Source organism: Eutrigla gurnardus, assembly GCF_963514095.1.
Source record: "Eutrigla gurnardus genome assembly, chromosome: 2".
Lineage (NCBI taxonomy): Eukaryota > Metazoa > Chordata > Actinopteri > Perciformes > Triglidae > Eutrigla > Eutrigla gurnardus.
In genome coordinates this window covers 8,426,855-8,449,172 of record NC_139916.1, presented here as the reverse complement: position 1 = coordinate 8,449,172, position 22,318 = coordinate 8,426,855, and the positions used below count along the sequence as shown (strand labels likewise).

General features: G+C 41.0%; 3 protein-coding genes across 3 annotated transcripts in view; 2 read left to right on the top strand and 1 right to left on the bottom strand.

Annotated features, from left to right (window-relative positions):
- Positions 1-22,318, bottom strand: part of vgll4b (vestigial-like family member 4b) — a 325,618-nt gene that overhangs the window by 222,130 nt on the left and 81,170 nt on the right. The window lies entirely within an intron of this gene.
- Positions 8,534-16,297, top strand: hrh1 (histamine receptor H1). Its single transcript, XM_084022891.1, has 2 exons — positions 8,534-8,739; positions 12,105-16,297. The coding sequence occupies exon 2, from the start codon at positions 12,330-12,332 to the stop codon at positions 13,977-13,979; it is 1,650 nt and encodes a 549-aa protein (XP_083879017.1). The 5' UTR covers positions 8,534-8,739; positions 12,105-12,329; the 3' UTR covers positions 13,980-16,297.
- The window catches only part of atg7 (ATG7 autophagy related 7 homolog), a 45,528-nt gene continuing 44,650 nt past the window's right edge, over positions 21,441-22,318 (top strand). The window contains exon 1 of the mRNA XM_084035543.1: positions 21,441-21,743. The gene's annotated coding sequence lies outside the window, so the exon portion shown is untranslated. The remainder of the gene's footprint in view (positions 21,744-22,318) is intronic.

Genomic DNA, 22,318 nt, shown 5'->3' with positions numbered 1-22,318 from the left:
CAGCATTAATTGTGCCGGACATTTTTGATACAGCCTGTTGAAGTGAATATTAACCTTCAAGATGAATCTTTGATAATGTTTGTAGCCATCAGAGCAACAAACATTGTTTTGTTTTGTCTAGCCTTGGACTTTGAGGCGGAAACAGAACGGGGGACACTCAGGGCTGAGTTGTCTAAATAAACCCACTTTAGTCAAATTCCCTGAAGTCTCTCAAGGGCATTGAAAGTATTTTTGGATATATAATTCCCCTCCTCTCTGCAGTGTTTCTAGAAATGATTACGACATTTTTACATATGTTGAAGGGATCAAAAAATGAAACAGTGTTGTGTCTGTGCATATGCTCTGTGTGGCTCTGGAAGGCTGTGTGAGAGCTATTCAAGCCAAGAAACTGTTAATGGGACCTGCAGGGTCTTGGCCATGTTTTAAAGGTGCATATGTGTCTGTTTACTACGCATGTCTGTGTGTGTAACCGTATGTACGCATGTTTGTCGTGTGTGTGTGTGTGTGTGTGTGTGTGTGTGTGTGTGTGTGTGTGTGTGTAGGAGGGTTTTTGTCTGTGTCCAGTGCAGTGCATTATTCTTCATTAGAAACAGATGAGTGACTCTGTCTATTCCAGGACTGCCCCTGGGTTCAAGTCATTCCACCACCCAGGCACCCAGGCACCCACACACACACACCCACACACACACACATACACACACACACTAACAAACACACACATTGACATTGTGCACAGTGTCTGTCTGGGAAAACAAGAACTGAAGCAGATTCATCTCCACATATGAAGACAGACAGGACGTTGTAAGGTACTTTAACTCCTTGTTTTTTTTTATATCACTTTAATTCACAACAGAGGGAACTAACCCTTCGATAAGTCCCACCCCTTGGATGCAGACTGGCCAATCATGGCACAGATCTGACCAGGGTCCATGGCAAAGGTACATGGTTTTGCTCCATAGACTCTCATGCAATCATTTCAGATTTTCTTTTATTTTCATACATTTTGATCCAGTTAAACTTTGTGTTCTAGTGATATTTATCACCCAGAGAGGTTGGAAGGAGATATACATTTCTACAACCTAGCATTAGATAGATATTAAATATATTTTAAGCATATCATTAACTAGCGTTAGCATACTATGCTAGTTTTTTGTTATAATTATATTGTAGACATGTCTCTCTCTGAAATCTCTTTTTCCAACAAGTAAGTCATTTTTTTCAGGGCGTGCACTTGGAAAATGAAAAAATAAAGTGCATATAAGTGCACATGTTTCCTAAGAAGTCCTGTAATTCAAGTTTAAACATTAATTTGCTTTTTGATCATATTAAAGTATAACTTTTACATCATCATCATCACATTTGGTCTTTCTTGCTGATGGATCATCGATGAAACAAAAATGTGCTTCTGGCCAAAAGAAAAGGAGATACATTTTAATTACGTGTTTGCTTACAATTCGGAATATCACATTCACATTATCTGATGATATCATTATTTATTTGGGAGCCCAAGTGCTGAAATACCTTAAGTCCCCAGCCGGTTGTCATTCAAACCAAGTTTTTCGGAGGTGTAACCGGATGAATATAAATTGAATTTCAGTGTGGATAGGCTTGCATGATGAGCCTCTCTGCTATCTATCTGGCGGCTTTGACTGAATATTGCCTACCTCCACATTGCTGGCTAGTGGGATGGAATTATCCAGTACGCTAACACCTCACTATTTCTGCTTACTCGGGACAGATAAAGGTTTTGCATTTGTTTGGAGTTTTTTACCCCCCAATATTAAGGAATTTTTCAACTGTAAAAATGTATTTCAGCACAACAACGTATACAGGGATATGAGGAAATGAGACTGCATGCATGTATAATAATCTAGTTATTAAAATTGCATTTAAAATAGGTAATATGAACCAGCAAAACCAGTTGACAGTGCATCCAGCTGGATGCTTTAATGGCTGCACAATAGAATTCCTCCACATAAAGACATACGGTGAATCTGACTTGTGTAGCCTCCACTTTGTCAAATTAGCACCAGAGAAAGACAGAAAAAGGGTGGAGAGACTGTATGGAGAGAGCAGATTACATAAGTCCTTCACCTCACATGCCTGACTATGTGACTGCAAAATGCCCAAGAGATGGAGGGCTGGAGGAAGGCGGCGAGAGGAGAGGAGGTGGGGGAAGCGCAGTAAATTGGAGAAAATTAAGTGGAAGAGGGGAGAGAAGAGGGATTTGAGAGAGAGGCGGGGTGAGAGAGAGAGAGAGAGAGAGAGAGAGAGAGAGAGAAGGGGAATGAGCGAGAAAGAAAGAGGGAGGTTGATGAGAGGTTTATAAAAAGGAAAGTGAAGATGATGTAGAGGGCGTATGAAGTGGGTCTCTGTCATTCCAGTTAATGCCAGTCGCCTCGCCTCAGCGACAGCAAAACGACTGAAGAGGGTTCTGATACGCAAGCTGACAAAAAGCGTTTATCTGATCCAGCGTGGCTTGAAAAACGCTGACGTGCAGACAAAACGAGGAAATCAAGTCAACGGGAAGGCAGATTGATACCTTATTCAAATTGCCTGGCTTCATGCTTTGTGACAGAGAATATGTTTTGTAATCATTGTTTTACTCCTTTTTAGAAAACATTTTTTTTTAAACGTTTTAATGACGAATGGAAAAAAACTAACACTTCCTTTTCATGTTCCGAAGAGGGTAAATTATAAATGTGTCATCAACATAACATGACTAAGTCCTGATATTACATGTTCACACAGTTCTCTTTTAAAGGAGATTTGGTTCATGCTGCACAGCTACACGGCTACAAATCCAAATCACTGGCGCTGCTGAGGATTAAGTGTGTTGCTCAAGGACACTTCAGAAGGACAGATGCTTTTTTTTTTCCATTTCCTCTGGTTGAAAAACAAGCTCCAAGTACTGTACTGTACTGTAACAGAATATATATAATATATATCTGATACGCCACCCTCCTCTAATTCACCCACATGCTACTTAATACATTTTACAGTTCACAATATTTTAGTGTGAACTAGTTTAGTTCTATTTTTAGTCGCAAACGCAAGTGAAACATTCAAACTGTCAAGTCAAAAAGAAATAATAATAATAAATAAATATACAGGTGTTACTTGCCATACTTCCTAAATATTCTTTTGTCCAGAGAGAATTTGATGTTTTCTCTTTTTTTGTCTAAAATCTTAGTAAACAGAATAGTTTGTCTTATCAAATCCATATTCCAAATCTCCAAACAATTTGAAGAGGTCACCTAAGAATTTCTGGATGGTTACCAAACAAACAATTAATCGACAAAAGAAGAAGAAGAAGAAGAAGAAGAAGAAGAAGAAGAAGAAGAAGAAGAAGAAGAAGAAGAAGAAGAAGAAGAAGAAGAAGAAAGGGAAGAATATATGAGGAGGAGTAAAGGATGGGAGAGTTGAAGGTCATCCCAATGTAATGATTGGCAGCCTGGACTTTACTTCACCTTTCTGCTCACTGAACAGTTGACATTTGATGGGTTTGTTTACAGACACTCCACAAAGGGTTACAAAGTCAACACCCGCTGCTAACAGGGGAGTAAATCCCACATGTGAAGGGAGATTAGCCAGAGATTTTCTCCTCGCATTATCTTGAGAGACGCTGATCTACTGGCTACTGATGATTAATAGCGGAGATTATACGACTGGTCTTGAGTTTACAAAGGCTTTACCGAAGGTTGCGCTGATTCCGGGGACTAAAGGGAGCTTTGATTTGTTTTGTGAGCTCGTAAATTCCCTCACATATTGATGGCTACATTGCCAGGCCTCGTTTATGGAATATTCCGGCAGTTACAGACATGACCAGCAGATGTCCCTGTTGTCCTACAAAACACAATCATGGTTACCATGGCTTTTTGGGGGGGGGGGGGGGGGGGGGGGGGTAAGGAGCCCAAAAGAGACATGTGATTTTGCTTTTAGGCAAATAGAAGATGTTTATGGTGAAATCCCATATGTGGCCTAAGAGGGGCATATACTGAATATTCAGTGAAGGCTAGTGATTCATGGAAATCAGTAATATAAATAATAAAAGTGATGTTTGTGATCAGGAATTTGCTTTAATTACAATAATTTGGCTTAATTTGAAAGATATAATTACCCCAGCAAACAATGCAATGTAGCTGGTCTGTTTCTTTCCTTACACTCTGTATTTCCTGGCTATTATGGGCTCCCGTAGCACAGACTGACCTCAATGAACTTTGGAAGATGCACTCAAGATGCACTCATTCTCTCTCTCTCACACACACACACACACACACACACACACAACCATGTGCACTATGTGCAGGCACTACAAACAGGTGCGCACACACACACAAGAATTCGGATTACTCACACACAGTCGTGGACTACTGCAGTGTGTCACTTTAAATCTCCATTTACATACACTTAGGATCACGGTGACTTCATTTCACACTGATTTTGTATGAATAACATATTGATCAACCCATAATAAATCCCTGGCAGCCCATCTAGCCCACAGTGACTCCACTGTTGTCCAGCTATTTGTTGACTTCATCCATAGTAGCACAAAGCATCCAGGCTGTTTGTAAACAATGGCTGGCTTCCTGTTTTCGTGCATTCATTCAAAGATGTCCAGGTTTTTGGCCACGAAGCAGCTCTACTTCTTTGATGTTGTTTGTTGAAAACGGGGTTTTCCAAAAAAAGATGCGGGAGTTTGATATCTGGAAATCTTATGGTCATAAGTACACATCTGTTACCATCTACTGTTCCTTTTTTCAATTAAGGTTACCATTTCCTCCTCATCTTATCCTCACACACACACACACACACACACACACACACACACACACACACACACACACACACACACACACATAAACTCCTGCTCCCTTTCTTTGAACCTTCCTTCCCCTTTTCATCTCACCCTTAATGTTTCCCTCTCACTCTACCTCCCTCCCCTTCCTTCCTTTCTTTCTTTTCATCACCTCTTCACCCGCAGCTTTTTCCTGTAGGGGACAACAGCCGAGTAACGTGTTATCCAGCTCCAACGGGAGCACCGGAATTCTGTCAACTGTGAATTCCAGGCGTACAACAGCCACGTTTCCAGATTATGCAACGCATGCAGCCGCCTACAGCAGCTGTGTAACGCTTCACACCGCTTGTTTTATGCACGTAGCGGTGACTCGGAGCCTCGAGTACAGCTCCGGTCTGTGGCACTCTGACGACAGACTCACAGTGGCCGCCAGTGTGCTGGTGACATGTTGTTTTCGCAGCACAGCCTGCATGTAGAAAAGGTGTTGTTCTGACTTATTTTGCCCTCTTCTTAGGCTGAAGTTGGGCAGAGTGACGTTATCGGTATGATACAATATATGCCATTTTTCTCAGTCATTCTTACATACTTTTACCTCAGTAACCAATTCAATGGTGGGCTTGTAATGGAGTACCTCCTCCATCACTGCCTTGCTCTGCTCTGTCACCGTTATTAGGTTTGGCTGCACACCAGCTGAAGCAACCTGACAATCTGTTGTTTGAATGAAATTCGTCTCACCCTAACAGGTGCGACAAAACAAGCTGGATAAAGAGGATAAAGATGGACAGAGTGAAGCGCAGCTGGTAGATGCCCACACAGTTTTCACACCTTTGACACGTGTGTGTGTGTGTGTGTGAGAGAGAAAGCAATTAAAACAAAACGTTGAACAATCAGCGCAAGCACTTCAAACCTGACTCACCACCAAACTACACACCAGATAACACGAGTAAAACAAATAACCTGTGCACAAAAATGTATTCTTTACCCATGGGAATAGGATGAGTAACAAAAGAACGTATGCTCAAATGCTCACTCACTCATTTTCATGCTTTCACCCTCATCTCCGAGTCTCCTTCAGCCAGTGGAACTGCATCAGGTGTCCTCACATGACCTACAAGTAAACAAAAATAAATATCCTCAACATATGACATCGTGGTGAAATTTTGCACTTCACTGCTTGATTATAACAGAGATAAGATTGTAGTCGCTTTGCAATACTCCTTAAAAATGTTTGCATGTTATTTTAATAATGCCTCTATAGATAAATACTATAATATCGTTTTTTTTAAGAATACCAATTTGATGAATAATTACTATGTATGCATGGTACTCAGTTAATGGGGCACTATGTGTTCAGAAATATCTGTGTGAGTTGGAGGTTCAGACCATAAGAATTATCTGGGGATGAACGGCAGGCTCTGCCAGAGAGGTTTGTTTGGATATGAACTACAGCCAGAGTGGCATAAAATCCAGTAAACAGTCACTCTCCCATAGAGGGAAAGTCTTTCACACCCTCATTAGGCCATAGTTTCTGTTTTTCCATCCCACACAGACCATTAGACTGTATTTCGCACACCCAGCATGAAGAAACATGACCTTGGATGTTCCCCGTCTTGACACTCTCAGGTACGCCTATTCTAAATCTTTAAATGTGTGTCATATCATAAATATATACTTGCAACAAGAAGAAAGTTTTCTGATCTCATGAACTTTTCCCTACAGTCGCTGCGTTGCCATCAGGCCGGATTCCTTTCAGCCCAGTAGCAGTTTCACAATGGGCCAAAGCCCAGAGGAGTGCAAGATGAATCCCAGACTAATTCTCAGAATGGGCGCATTGAGCAGCGTCATTAGCAGCCTTGTCAACCCACCACTGTGAGATGAGCTGGGTGTTATCAAATATGACTGGAATTTAGTCAGAGATCTCCCTGGTGTGAAACACAGTGGCTTTCGAAAGCGCACATCAGTTACGGATCTCTGGGTGATAGGTAGGTAGGTAGGTAGGTAGGTAGGTATGGTGGTAGGTAGGTACGGTAAGGTAGTAGGTAGGTAGGTAAGGTGGTAGGTAGGTAGGTAGGTAGGTAGGTAAGTGCGTAGGTAGGTAGGTAGTTATGTAGGTAGGTAAGGTGGTAGAAAGGTAGGTAGGTAAGGTGGTAGATAGGTAGGTAGGTAGGTAAGGTGGTAGGTAGGTAGGTAGGTAGGTAAGTGCGTAGGTAGGTAGGTAGGTAGGTAGATATGTAGGTAGATACGTAGGTAGGTAAAGTGGCAGATAGGTAGGTAGGTAGGTAGGTAGGTAGGTAGGTAGGTAGGTAGGTAGGTAGGTAAGTGCGTAGGTAGGTAGGTAGGTAGGTAGGTAGGTAGATATGTAGGTAGATATGTAGGTAGGTAAAGTGGCAGATAGGTAGGTAGGTAGGTAGGTAGGTAGGTAGGTAGGTAGGTAGGTAGGTAGGTAGGTAGGTAGGTAGATAGGTACGTGCGTAGGTAGGTAGGTAGATATGTAGGTAGGTAAAGTGGTAGATAGGTAGGTATGTAGGTAGGTAGGTAAGTAGTTAGATAGGTAGGTAGGAATGTAGGTAGGCAAGGTGGTAGGTAGGTAGGTAGGTAGGTAGGTAGATAGGTAGGTAGGTAGGTAGGTAGGTAGGTAGGTAGGTAGGTAGGTAGGTAGGTAGGTACGGAAGTAGGTAGATAGGTAGGAAGGTTGGTAAGTAGGTAGTTAAGGTGGATAGGTGGGTATGTACGTATACATACATCTATATATATAGATATACATACATATATGTATGTACGTAGGTAGGTATAGATAGATAGATATACACTTTCACTCTCTAACACTGCTACTTTGACATCGTGCAGGCATTTCTATTTTTAGAGATGATATTATTGTTATTAGTTACTTTCTCGGATCCTTGCCAAGGAAATGCATCTGGATCCCACCTCACACATCTGGGTTCTTTTTTTTAAATGTCAAAGCTGAGCTTTGACTAAAGTTCTAAACAGATTAGTGGCGTGCAACCAAGATATTCCTGTCATCCTTATGCCCATAAATGAGACGGTGACGGTGAGACACACTTGGCGTGGGCGGACATGCTGTCCTTACATAGCATGGTGAGCCATATAGCTGGAGAGGTCTGCTCTCGTCAGGTAAGTGAATAATATGCAAAACACTCCTGCAAAGCCTGTCAGCAACCCAAAATTGATTTCCTGAATTAAATATTAGGCTCGCTGCATGAACTTGATGACACTTAGCAGCATGTTTTGGACTTTTTGATAAATAGCAGGAAGACAACCGCTGCTTGCTTTGGCACACTGCGTGCTGAGCTATAATCAGTGTAGATTGTGTGTTGTGATTGGAAGAATTCATCATGTTCCCATGATCCTTTGGTACTGCTGTCCTTAGTTGCCCCCCTAGCCACACAGCTCACCTCTCTACCAACAAAGGTGTAGAATGGCACAGCTGTGTCTAGACACGTTTTACAATAGTGTTCAAGCCTTGGCATTTAAGGACACCCAACAGCATTTTTTCAATGAAAGTAATGTCTAGATAACACTGGGTTCATGACATGGAGGAAATTACGCACGCCCTGGTGCCGCCCACGGTGAATTACGCACCAATCACAAACCCCGTCAGGTGAAAAATCCATTCCAGTGACAAGATCATATTTATGGCTGCGATTGTTCAGCGTTTATGATGTAAACTCCAAAGTCTTTAGTCTATTCAGTCCAGACGGGGGATGCAGGGAGCGTTAGAGAGAGAGAAAGAGAGAGGGGGAGAGAGTTAGAGAGAGAGAGAGAGAGAGAGAGAGAGAGAGAGAGAGAGAGAGAGAGAGAGAGAGAGAGAGAGACGTTATCTGTGTGATTTCGAGCCATGCCTTTCACTCCTTTTCTGATTTTGCTCTCGGAATAGCTGGAATTAAACGGACTTTCCTGGAAACTCGTGCACATCATCGGTGAGTCTGGCAACATATTAAAGCAAAACTTTTTTTCTTTTTTAATTGCAACTGACAGAAGTGATTTCATTGTAGACATTAGAAATAAATATGCGCGTTTTTCTTCCCGCTCGCGCTGAAAGCCTAAAAGTTTTCACGCAGCGTCTCAACAGGTGGTTCAGCGCGCAAGAGAGCCATTATTCATTTCTGATAGATGGGGGCTCCACCAGGTCTCAACAGGGCAGACGATGAATCCGCGTTCCAGATCTTTTGTAATGAAATCAGTGGGCTTCAGTTATTACAGATAATCATATTGAACATTCACAGTTGGATTCATATTCTGTCCTTTTGTGGCGCGTCTGCCACTCAAACTGTTCCGTGCTTGTTGTTTTATTCTTTCCTTTCTCTCCTCCTGTGACATTTATCCATTTTTGTCTTGTTATTCTTCGCGCATTCGGTGAGTAATACGGTTCCTAAATATTTGTGTTGCGGAGGCAGTTATTGCATAAACAATAATGGATGTGAACACAGTAAGGAAAAAATGTTTACAATCACACATTTCAGCTCAGATTCAATGCCAAAGAGCTTCATGGAAGCCAATAAGAACTCGTCTAAGAGTCTCTTCATTAAGGTTTCCTCGTGAGGCTCAACACGAGGCATAGATTTACAACACACAACAGATTGCGTGTACAGGTGTTTTAGGTTTGACGTCACATTTAAATAGCTTTCAAATGTGGGATAAAAACAGACTTCATCATATTTTTAAGTGTGGATTATGCTCCTGTCAGTGTCTCCACATGATACATCCAACCTGGTAGTCTGGAGACTTTAACCTCCATCATACAGGATAGTGCCATCGTTTATTAACTGCTTCCGATGCTTTCAGTCTCTCTGCCTTATAATGTATTTATTGAATTGGTGGAGGCAACCAGAGGTAAACACAGATGAGAGCAGAGGCCTCTTTTTGCCCCATCTGAATGTGAATATATAAATCTAAAGCAGTTAGATTGAGTCATTTTAGGATGATGTTCTTTCCACTCACTTCTTCTTCTTCCTCCCCCTGAATGTCCTCTGTGAGTAAGCACGCAATGATGAACAAAGAAACAGACAGGAAAAAAGATGGAGTCATATCCGCTGGATAAATAGGAACGAAAATAGTTTGATAGGAATGAAAAGTGAGGTTTTACAGGATTTCTAATAAGCAACACTTGTTTCCTCCCTCCCTCTCTCTCCCTGTCTTAATTTACTAGGATTAGGATTATATGTACAAGTATGTTTCTACACCAAACCTCATCTCCATGTTCTTAAACGTTTTTCATTCATTTAGTAGGGTTACTGTTTCTTTTGTTGTTGTGAGGGATTATTAAATATTAGTGTCATTGGCTGTGAATTGGCAAAATAGCACACGTGATAATTGTCTCTTGTTAAATCATTCAAAATCTATGAAATGTTTTATACTTAGGACTGAGTCTGAGGGTCCGAAAAAAGCCAAATGACGTATTTCAATTCACAGATTAATCACAGAGGTACAAGTCTGCATAAGCAACATACAGAAACGCCAACCTGCCTCCATGGCAACAGTCTTACTTCAGTCTACTCTTGTAAAAAAAAATCTATATCACAAGTCCAGATAAGTGACACGATTTTCCAGCGGCACATACGAGTTGTCCTGCTGTGCTTTGCAAAGATCAAACACGGCACTGTGTTGGACTTTATAGATCTAAAGACAGATTCCATCATGCAACATCATTTTATTGCCTCCTACTGCCGTGTCGTTGAGGGGATTTGCCAGCCTCCCTTTCCTGTGAGTGTTAAAGAAGGCCAGCTGGACAGCGAAAGAGAAGGAGCGAGGGAGATTTGAGCCTGCATGTCCAAACCAAAGAAGTTAAAAGATTACAGGAAGTTGTCAATCTGTATCTCATCTCAACTTTTTTTGGCATGAGGCCCTCAAACACAACAAACTGGAATAACTGTCAAAACATGCCCCGCCCAGCCACAGAAGTAAACGGCTATTTGCATATTGATATTTAAGTATACAATAATGTTGTACGAACTACACGTGCAGTCACATGGGCCATTTTTCTTTTGATACCTACATTTGTTGCTAACTCATGTTCTTTTCCTTAGGATTTTGAATTAATATATTGATACATTTACTGAGGTGAAGTGCTTGAATACTACTTACTACCACCACAATAATTACATTTACTCTTTATTTCTTATTCCAGAATATATACATCCAGACTTCACTGTAGTTGGGAACAAAACTCTGATTTAAGGACAGATTCTCAGTCTGCTCATGTCAAACTCTGCACTTATATCATCCTGAACAGCGAAGGTTAATACTTTGGCCACCGAAGGCTCAACCCAACGGCAAATTAAGAAAACACAATCAAATGTAAAAACATGTTTGCCAACTTGACACTAAAACATCAGCTTGATGAATTATTTAGACAAAGTGCTGCAAAAAGATCACTGCACAACAGAAACTGTTTCCAGGGGACAATAACAAGTGATTTACGATAAAATGCACAGGTTGAAAAGAAGAGACGAACCATTCAGCCGTTCATGAAATCAAACGAGATGCCAACCGTGCATAGATTCAACAATTATTTTTCATACATCTGCATACTAATTGGGATTCATGTTGATGATTTCACTTTAATTATATTTATTTTTGTAACATGTAACAAATTAAAAAAGTTGAAAAAAGTAAAAAAAAATGAAAATGAACAGCAAATATAGCATATTTTGAATACACAAATCTTCATAAAGAACATAAATATTCAATGTGAATAAATATCAAGGAGTAGGAAGAATACTTTTCACGTTCAAGAGAAGACAGTCGACATTACAGCAGCAAAGGGAATATTACCATAACAAGCATCGGTGTAAGAAAAGGCAAGATAGGCCAGCAAAAAAGGAAGATATAGATGAACGGTTGAATTTCACATGAGAAATATTGATAACGACATTGATGCCGCTCATGAGTGAATTGTCAGTTTTGGTATGTGTGGTGTAATGGCAGCAGGGTTGATTGTAACGTGTGAAAGCAGCAGGAAGGAAGGACTCTCCTTCACACACCGCGGGTGAAGCAGCCGGTCACAGAAGGAGCTGTTTGTTTATATATATCATGTGCATCACATTTTACTCTCCCCTGGAAACAGTTTCAGTTGTGTTGTGAGGTTTCTAAAGTGCCTCTGATTATGCGCATGTTTCGTCAAATTGATGTTTAATGTGTCGTAGGGTTAGGGTTAATGTTTCCTAAATGCTGCACACCTGTGGACAAGTTGGTGAAAAGTGTTTGCAGTGTGCCACCGTAGGTAACAATTACAAGTACATTTCTGAGTAAAGGGATTTAATTATGTTTCGACTTTGTTTTCCAGGTGTTAACAGGGAGGATTTTTGGAACAAATGGACGACGGATCAACACAACATGGATCAGCACCTTTTCTCGCAATAAATGGATTTTATATAGTTTTAATTCAAATAAAGTAGTTTTTAGGCCTAAAAGTGCATTGGTCTCTGCAGAGTAAGTGTACTTGTTTTGGCTGACAGTTTAAGACAAACTGTCCATATGACTGGCTCTAGAAGTGACCGTCGCACCTACCATGATGGAATCTGGTCTGGCTCCTTCCACGGACCCTCTTCAGCTCAACGCCGACAGCTACATCATCAACAGCAGCAGCAACAACAACAGCTGGAGCGGCCTCCTCGATGCAGACTCGCTGAGGGGTAATCACACGGTGCCCCTCCATGGGCGCTTCCACAACGCCCTGCTGGGGGTCTGTCTGGGACTCCTCTCCCTCCTCACGATCATGATGAACCTGCTCGTCCTCTGCGCAGTGAAGAGAGATAAGAGCCTCCACACCGTCGGGAACCTCTACATCGTCAGCCTGTCCGTGGCGGATCTGATCGTGGGGACCACGGTCATGCCTCTAAACCTGGTGTATTTGCTGGAGGACGAATGGAAGCTGGGACGGGCCGTCTGCCAGTTTTGGTTGATTATGGACTACGTGGCCAGCACGGCCTCGATTTTCAGCTTGTTCATCCTGTGTTTGGACAGGTACCGCTCTGTCAGACAGCCGCTCAAGTATCTGAAATATCGAACGCGGGGAAAGGCCAGCGTGATGATTTCTGGAGCGTGGCTGCTTTCCATAATGTGGATTATTCCCATTTTGGGCTGGAGGTCTTTCACTCACGTAGACCTGAAACCTGAGGAGGAGAACAAGTGCGACACAGATTTCCGTTTTGTCACGTGGTTTAAGGTTATTACTGCCGTCCTCAACTTCTATGTGCCCTCAATTTTGATGCTGTGGTTTTACACGCACATCTACTTGGCAGTGAGGCAGCATCTCAGGGACAGGGAGCGAATAATTCACCCGACTGACTCCTTTGGGGAAAATGAAAACGAGCAAAATGCCCAAACGTCTGTGAAAAATGACTCCAAATCACCCAAGAGGGACATTCACGTTCCCATGAAACTCTCTAAGAAACAACGCTTGCTGGACCAGAACACTCTAGATCAGCCGTATTCCCTCGAGGATCACGATAAGAGCAAAATCACTTCATCCAGATCCCACCGAAAAATTGGCGTAAAGTGCCAGCAGACATCATTGCTTGCCATGACAACGAAACGGCTCCGGATGGCGAAAAAGGTCAACAGGTGCTCGCTGTCTCCCGAGGGGAAGAAGTCAGACACTGAGATTCAACCTCCAGTGCCACAGGACGCTATTTGCCCCGAGGGGAATAATGAGAGCAAACTTCAAGCGTCTTTAAACGAATGTCACGTCACGGTGCCAAAGTCGGTGAGCGGCGTCTGTGATATCAGTCAGGTTTCACAAATGCAGACATACACCTCGGTGCCCTGCAGTGACTACGACCTCAGTCAGGCTCTGCCCTGGACTGAGGAAGGGGTGGAAGATGCCACGATGGACCCAGCCAATGCAGTGACTCTGAGGCAGACGTGGCAACGGTTTATTGGCCAATCACGTCAGCGTCTCCAAAGCCTGCGGATCCATAAGGAGCACAAGGCGGCCAAGCAGTTGGGCTTTATTATAGCTACATTCATGTTGTGTTGGATTCCATACTTCATCACTTTCATGGTCATGGCGTTCTGTAGAGTGTGCGTACACCACGACCTTCACATGTTCACCATATGGTTGGGTTACATCAACTCCACTCTCAACCCTTTTATATACCCGCTCTGCAACGGGAACTTCAAACGAGTCTTCAAAAATATTCTCAACATTCGTTTGTGACGGACAGAGCAAAGGAGCAGGACGAAACCATAAGTCTCTAAACGCTGCTGGTATTCATAGATAAGGATGGAACATCTGTTGCATCAATTGAATGTGTTAAACACCCTCACAGTTGTGAGTTTTTTAAGTGTAGGTGGAACTGTTTTTAGTTATTTCAGTTTGTTCAAAATCTTAACTTACTGCCCTCCGTCTCACGGCAACAGCTGAGGAAAAATGTCTTGATCTAAATGTTATTTATTTTATCTGTGTGATGATAATGATAAGTGTGTCTCAGACCAGAGATCGTTAAACTCAAAATGAACTTGATCTCTTGCCCTCGGTAAACAGGAACATGAATCTAACGTATTGGCAGAGCGGAAAGAAAATTATGTCCGAAATGTGCTTGTTTTTTTTTCAAAAAGTTTTATTTATTTGTATTTATTTTTGCACTATCAATGTACAGAACCAGAGATATGACATGGATGCAATAAATCAAACATTTTACAAAGACATATTTGTCACATTGTTTTTCTTATCATTAGACCACGATATGGCACATTATTTGTCATCGCTAATGTCATTCCAGGAAAAACACAAACCTTGCCAAATCTTTGCTGAGCCGTTACCCTGTGAGATGATTCAGGATCCTTCATTTCACCCTTTTCATTTGTGAAATATGCAAAATTTAAATTATTTCACGGTGTTTTATTGAAAAATCATAATTTTAATATTCTGGGGACATATTTTTTACTTGTTTGTACTACGTTAATTCCTCAATTCAAATAGGTGAATATAAGTAATAGGTAAGTATAAGTAAAAAAACAAAACCGCATTTTCACACGCAAGCAATGTGCTTGCTCATACATTTGAACAGTGAATAAATACAGTGATGTGTGTGCATTGCAACAACTTTATTACACTCATGTATTTTATGATGTGATGGAGCACCTGGCTAACAGCAGCCATTGATGTCATAAGCCAAAGTGCAGCAAATAATATTTTACAATGCTGTGGAAAAGATTAGATAGATTTGGATCGATAGATGTGTAACACATTTGTATTGATTAAATATTTTGGAGAGAAAAAAGGCTCTAGAGACAAAGCATTACAACACAATGTCTGCCATCATAAGGCAAAGCCTGAAATCATGTTGTGAAAAACAAAGTTAAACGGTGCTACAACCACTGTCATCTGATTGTCTTCAGACTTTCAAAAACAGTTTCTCATGTCTGAGTCTGATTACTGTATTTAAAATGTCAAAATGCAAATTACAAGTTTGTGAAATAATGTTGTAATATGTGAACCTACCATGATTCTAGAATCTAGATTGAGCGACACATAATGTTTCCTGTGTCCAGTGAACACAGACGGGTGGTGAGTCAAGACGACGGCAAATCAAACAAATCGGAGGGGGGATGGAACTGAGCTGGAAGAAGTGTGACAGCACTCCGTCATCGTACATCTCGGTTGACAAGATGGAGCCAGTCTCAAACAATGTTTTTTTTTTTTTACACAAAGCAAGCTTGTAGAATCAAAATGCAACAAGTCCTCATTGTGAAATGGCAGAATAGGTTCTTGCTAGTGATTATTAAACGACATATATGACCATGGAGGGTAACAATGCCTGCTGTAGCTAACGTGAATTGAAAAAGAAAAGTACTTTTTGTTTGGGTTAAAATAAGTGCTTTGGTTATGTAACTTAGGTTACATACGTATTATTTTATAACTGGGCATATATACATTGTTTGAATTGATTCCATGTTTTACCTTGCTCTAAATATGTACTTATATACAAGTACGAAAGAAAGTATGATTTGCCCTTAACGGACGTTGATTTGGCTATATGACTACCTCTATGTGACTAACAATAATTGCCATTCTGTTTTGACCTAGTCAAATGACCATGGCAAACACTTCATTGTCTTATTCTACTCTCCTATTTCTATGGGCACAATTCTGTGTTTTCAGCCTCATGCTGGCTGTTACCTTGGAAACAATAAAACATTACCAGCACAGTGACAATTGGCTGTGATAAACCAGAGACTTTACTGTAGGTTGGAAAGGAAGCAAAGCACTCCATTATGTGCAAATTTGCCAAAACCAATAAAAACATCCATAAAAAATGTAGAAAGGTTGAATGGAAAGTGAAATATGGGCTGTATGCCCACAAGAAAATCCATTGTAAAACAAGTCAATATATTACATGTGGTTAGCTTGGTTCTTTGGTCAATCTGTACCTCATTGTCAAGTCTAACAGTGTAGTATTATATCACGTGGCAGAGGGATGAAATATAGTCGACTTTATTGTATGGCAGCGGATGCACAAGCTGACGCAAGTAGGAATGTTTGTACATCGTACAACCCTGTATCTCTTTCTCTACAGAACAAAGTGGCCACAGGGGTTGAAGCTCTTCAGCTCAAATGTCCCCTTGACCAAATAAACATAACCATAATTCAAACCATTGTTACTGTTATTGCAAGAAAGCCTGCCAAGCTCCGATCCAGAGAGCGATAACATCATCACCTTCAATGTCAGCCTCCATTTCTTTTAGGAAGGACCTCTGCTCCGTTTCCTTCTTCGTCTTTCTTTCTTTAGGATGAACAGGATGAAAGTCGTTCCTTATTATTGTGTGTGCGTGCTTTATAGTTTTCATGTTTGCCAAAAAAAAAGCTCATTAATCAAACAATTTTAAAGCGTTAAGCATTTTTTTATTCACCCATGGCCCCTCAAAATTTCTCTTTATGTCTCTGTGTGATAGCAATCTAGCGATATCTGAATTTAGACAGACAGTGGTCCAACATATTTATTTGAAGAATAAATATGAAAAAATAATGAAAAAGAGATTAAATGTAAGAGCCTTTGTGACCTCCGTATTTCTTAAAGTTCTGCTTTGGCCTTGGTCCCCGGGCTCATGGACTCGGTCTGTGCTCTTAACCTTTAAAATAAATACAATAAAAATGTATATACTTAATTGGCTTTAATATGCATCTTACATTTATCTTGCATTCATGGAAGTCTGATGCTGTGCCTTCATTTGAGATGTGGCTGAGAGAGCTGAGAGGCATGATCCTCTATTTGGAGAAACTTCAATTCAAGATTGCAAAACAGATAAAACAAGCCTTTAATGTTCCCAAGGGGTGAAATTCAGATGTTTCAGCAGCACAAATACATAAATAAGTGGATAAATAGAATGGCAAAATAAAAACAATCAAATCAAGAGGTATATACACCTGTAAGAGCAGATACTATAAAATAATTAACCATAAAAGAGCAATTAAAACAAAGTTATGAGGTAAAGTGACATTGTATAAATAATAGGTCTAGTATATCTTAACATTGTACACCAGAATAATATAGACTGCGATTACGTTATCATAGTATAATACTACAATACAATACTAAGTATACTGTACAATGTTAAGATATACTAGACTTACATTACTAAGTATACTTAGTATTGTCTGTATTAATATCAGAAAATATATAATAATATAGTACATGATGTGGTAAGATAGTACCTTTACAAAATATTGACATAATGTATGATATACAGTAGGGCTGAACGATATATCGTTATCGTATCGATATCTAGATATGAACATTCAAGATATTAATATCGAAAAAGCAACGATATAAACGATATCGATTTCCCCCGCGCTCGCCCTGCATGTCACAATAAACTTCATTTTTACGATTGCACTTGAATGCACCGCTATGGCCAGCCAACCACAAACATACGAGGGCGGGACTCCTGCCGCGGGAGTGAAGGTGCGTGTCCACAGGCAGCGGTGTTTCCCCGCGTCCCATAGCTGTGTTCGAAATCATTCACTCATTCACTCACTCCCTATCCCCTACATCGTGTATATGATATAGTGCACTACATCATGTACACGATGTAGGGTACGACGGGAGGAGAATTCGGACACTACACGGGTCATTTTCTGAACGTGGTTACGTCAGCAGATGCGCCAGATACTCATGTGACGTGAGTGGGCGCGCCGAGCATCATGTAAACATACCTGACGGTATAAAGATGTGATTCTTCATGGCGGTTGTGTTTCTTGGTCAATAAACTGTTGAAATATCAATGGTGTGTGAGTTTGGTTTTGTCAGCTACTGTTTTGTGTCCTCGTCATGAGCTGTAAATGCTCAGGGTTGCGCACAAGCTGTAAGATACGTAGCGCGTGCGAACTAACGCTAGTGGTCAGTAGCTATTTAGCTCGTAGCTAAGTAGCTAGTGGTCAGTAGCTATTTAGCTCGTAGCTATCGGCTACTTGTGTATCGGCTACTTTCTTAAAAAAGTTGTTCATAGTTATTCTATGAAAAAATGGTACCCGTTGTTGTTTTGATGCTGCTCGCCCAACTCCTGGTTCTCAGGCACCGACGGAGGCGAAGGGAACGGCGTCTTAGGCGTTTACGGCGCTATTTATTGATTCGCCGACGTCAACAGGTAAATACCAAAATAAATCTTAGCTAACATGCTAACTGATATGGGGAAACCCTATGATTGAACCCATGATTTAGTGAATGACTACCAAATGAAATTAAAATGTCTTTGATATTCATTTAAAAACTCTACTTACCTTAACTCAATTATAGTAATATAACTTTATATTGCCATTATAATTAACACATAAAAAACTAAGCTTTTCATTGTTTTGCTGAGGACCCCAACGTGAAAGACAATCATGACAAAAATGTCTGTTTTCTTTAAACTTACATTACACTTTTACACATTAACTTAATTTCAATGACTTACTGCGCAACCAGTTATTACATAACTCACCAAGGTTATAATTTTTTGATAAATCAGTTCAAGTAATTGCAGCAACAACAACATAAAATAATGAAATAGGTAATCATCTGGTTAATTAACTGGAAATACCTGTGGCAGTCCTTATTTCTATACCCTTAAACACTAAAAATGATACATTTAATGTTTCAATCAGGAATGACAAATATGAACTCTACAAAAATGTATTTATTAAAGAATATGCCAAAGGGTTAGAATCAGGAAAAACGGGAATCAGGTGAACAGTCTTCCCCGCCCAAGGGAATCCTTGAAGGAGCTGGAGATGTCAGTAACTGTAAAACAAAATACAAAAAACCACTGTGAGAATAACAATAATAATAATAACTTATTTATATAGCGCCTTTCAAAATACCCAAGGCGCAAAAAGCGGCGTTTGGTGCGGCGTCCATTTCGTCTCCTTCTTCTCCTCTGACAAACCACGGCAGCATTGCATTGTGGGATACGGGAGCACAATGTAGTGTACATCGCTTGTTCACTCAATTTTGCGGTGCATTGTGGGTATTTTGTCGTCCACTACATAGTGGATGAACTCAGCCACGGAGAATTCGAACAACACTACAAAATGGCGAACACACTATATAGTGCACTACATCCGTGATAGGGGGCGATTTCGAACACAGCAGTGTCTATGTGAAAAGCTGTGCAATGCATTCTGGTAGCGTCGCGGCGAATGTCGAGAGACGGCGCGCGAGTTGGCCGCTCCTCATTTTCCTAAAGTTGAAGTCGAATCTACTTTATGCTAATCAGAGGCGCCGGGCTCGACTCGCCGCCTCGGGAACGCTCGGGAACGCTCGCGAACGCTCGCAAAAATGTGTTGTTTAAAGGAGAGCGCCTGTCAATCATCCTCTAGTGGCAGCCCACCAAGCGTGCAATACTGGGAAGTCCACACGCGTTTAAAATCGCCCCTGTGGACACGCACCTATAGACAATGAATGGGACGCGGGGAAACACCGCTGCCTGTGGACACGCACCTTGATATTGCACGCTTGGTGGGCTGCCACTAGAGGATGATTGACAGGCGCTCTCCTTCATACAATCACGCGCACAGTTCATGGCTGCACCTGATTGGACGAACGCTTTCACAGCTGTCCTGTCTGCTCCGGAGTTCACGCAGACCAACATGGCGGCTCGTTTGGAAACTTTCTCTTATTTTACGAAAATAGTTCACCGAAAGGTGTTTCTGAAAACATTTTAAGCGAGAAATAAGCTATGCAGTTGCTGACTCTGTCTTTATTTTAGATCGACAACATTCAGTTTAGAAGATTTTCGCGAGCGTTCCCGAGGCGGCGAGTCGAGCCCGGCGCCTCTGATTAGCATAAAGTAGATTCGACTTCAACTTTTCAACCCGATGCAGTTTCCACATTCTTTTGTATTACGATGTTTTTATTTTTCTGAAAAATATTTGGTTTTCACCGAACCCGTAGTCATATCGTATCGATATCGAGATATCTGGCATGAATATCGAGATATGAAAATTTGTCCATATCGTTCAGCCCTAATATACAGTAGTGTGAGGTACAAGATATAGTATGAGGTGCAATTTTTCCCAATAGTAGTGATATCAATAATACAATTTATATAATATGGGATGACATTTTATAGTATAGTGAAGCAGTATAACAGTGTCAAATGAAACATGGTATAGTATGGTACTACAGTATAATGTCGAAAGTGTTAAGAGGAGATAAGGGGTGTGATGGATAATGACGTGTGGGATGAAGGATTGACAATAGTAATCCAGAAACCTGTATTTTACAGACGTGAGTATTCCCTTTTGCCTACCATGCCCATTGTATGTTCTTTTAAACTGCTGTTATGTTTATAGCGGAAGAAAGACAGGAAAAAAGGATTGATTTTATTCAGCAGTGTCTAATGCAGAGGTCTTCAATAGGGGGTCCGGGACCTGGAGGGGGTCGCAGAGTTGGGCAGGGGGTCCCCAAAATTATTTGATCCCAATTTTTTTTTCTTTCAACATTTTAAATATGTCCAAAAATAGACATTGACATGCAATACAACGTCTGATAAGCAAATATAAATGTTAATTGGTATGTTAATGTGAAATTGTGATGTAGAAATGCCAATATAGACCTACAATATGTTCTATAAATATATTCATCTGTCAACAATTATTATTTTAAATGGCTTCGCATTGTATACATACATCATTACAAAGTACCTTTATTCATGGCACTATAAGCTGAACACATTATTATTGGCCTGGTTTAATAACAACACAATTTTATACTATATGTAATAGGGGTCCCTCCACCGTGTCACTATCAGCCAAGGGGTCTTTGGCCGTAAAAACGTTGAAGACCTCTTGTCTACTGTATTCAAGTTTACTGTGCAATACATTTATTTCTTTTTTTTTTATGACTCAAATTGACCCACAAAAGCCAACGTTAATGCTGACGTATTCATCGCTTGCATTTCTGAACTTGAACCGTGCGTTTTTCCTGCATCGTTGTAGTTTTTAGACGACCCCTAACGTCACAGTGGTCCGGTGTCCAGGCGAAGATAACTTCTGATTTAACGGTAACCATTCTGATTTAAATGCGCTCACTGCTCCCTGTCCTGTAATCCCGCCAATGCGGACTGCCTCCTGCTTGAATACGTTCATGTTTGGGCTGTGACTCGACCTGCTAACCCGGTTTTACGGATGTAAAACAAACTGACATACTCACTTTCTCGGCGGCTCGCGCACGGCTGCGCGCGTGAGTTCAGTCCGACATGAATAGACACGGCGCGTACAGGTTTCTGTCAGTTTGCTCGTTCTTCGTCGTTGCCGTCTTCTTGTTCATGTTTTGGTTCTTTTTAGTGTACTCGATAACAGGCGCGCCTTAGCGGGAAAGACACACTTCTCTAGCAGCTAAGCTAACCCCGTCTGGTTACTTACCCACACTGCATTGCTGTGTTGACAAAGTGCCGCCGCGATCACATGATCACCTCGACCAGGAAGTAAGGATTTCTGGTAAGTAAGTGCACACAAACCTTAGCTTGATTCACTTTGACACATCATTAGCGTAACCCAAATATATCTGATTTTAAACGCGGCCGTATCGCGATATAGTGATGTTTCTTCGGAGGTGTTCGTCGTGTTTGGAAACGTTGTAGAACAGTAAGCTGCAGTCAACACTTCTGCTTTCACTGTGTGGTCTGTTACAATTGTGAAAGTCCTGATTAACTAAATCTGCAATCTGAAAATAAATCAATTTACAGAGGAAATCCGACACAAGGTCATTGTGTTAAGGGGTTAGAGGTATCTGCGCTGAATGCTTGCCAAATAACACAAGACTGTCAAGGCTTCAGTGTGCATGTTTGTTCATGTAAAGAGTGGAATTTGGCAAAAGAAAAACCTAATTAATAGACCGTGCACATGGAATCTATTGTAGATTAATCTATACATCACGTTTGAGATGAAGTGATTAGTAATTTATTCTGGAAAAGCCCAAACAGTTGTTCATTTAGTCTGACCAGGAGTCACCAAACCCATAGTATTCATTGCTGCTATCTTAAGATATTTGTGTCTTATTGACGATATTAAAA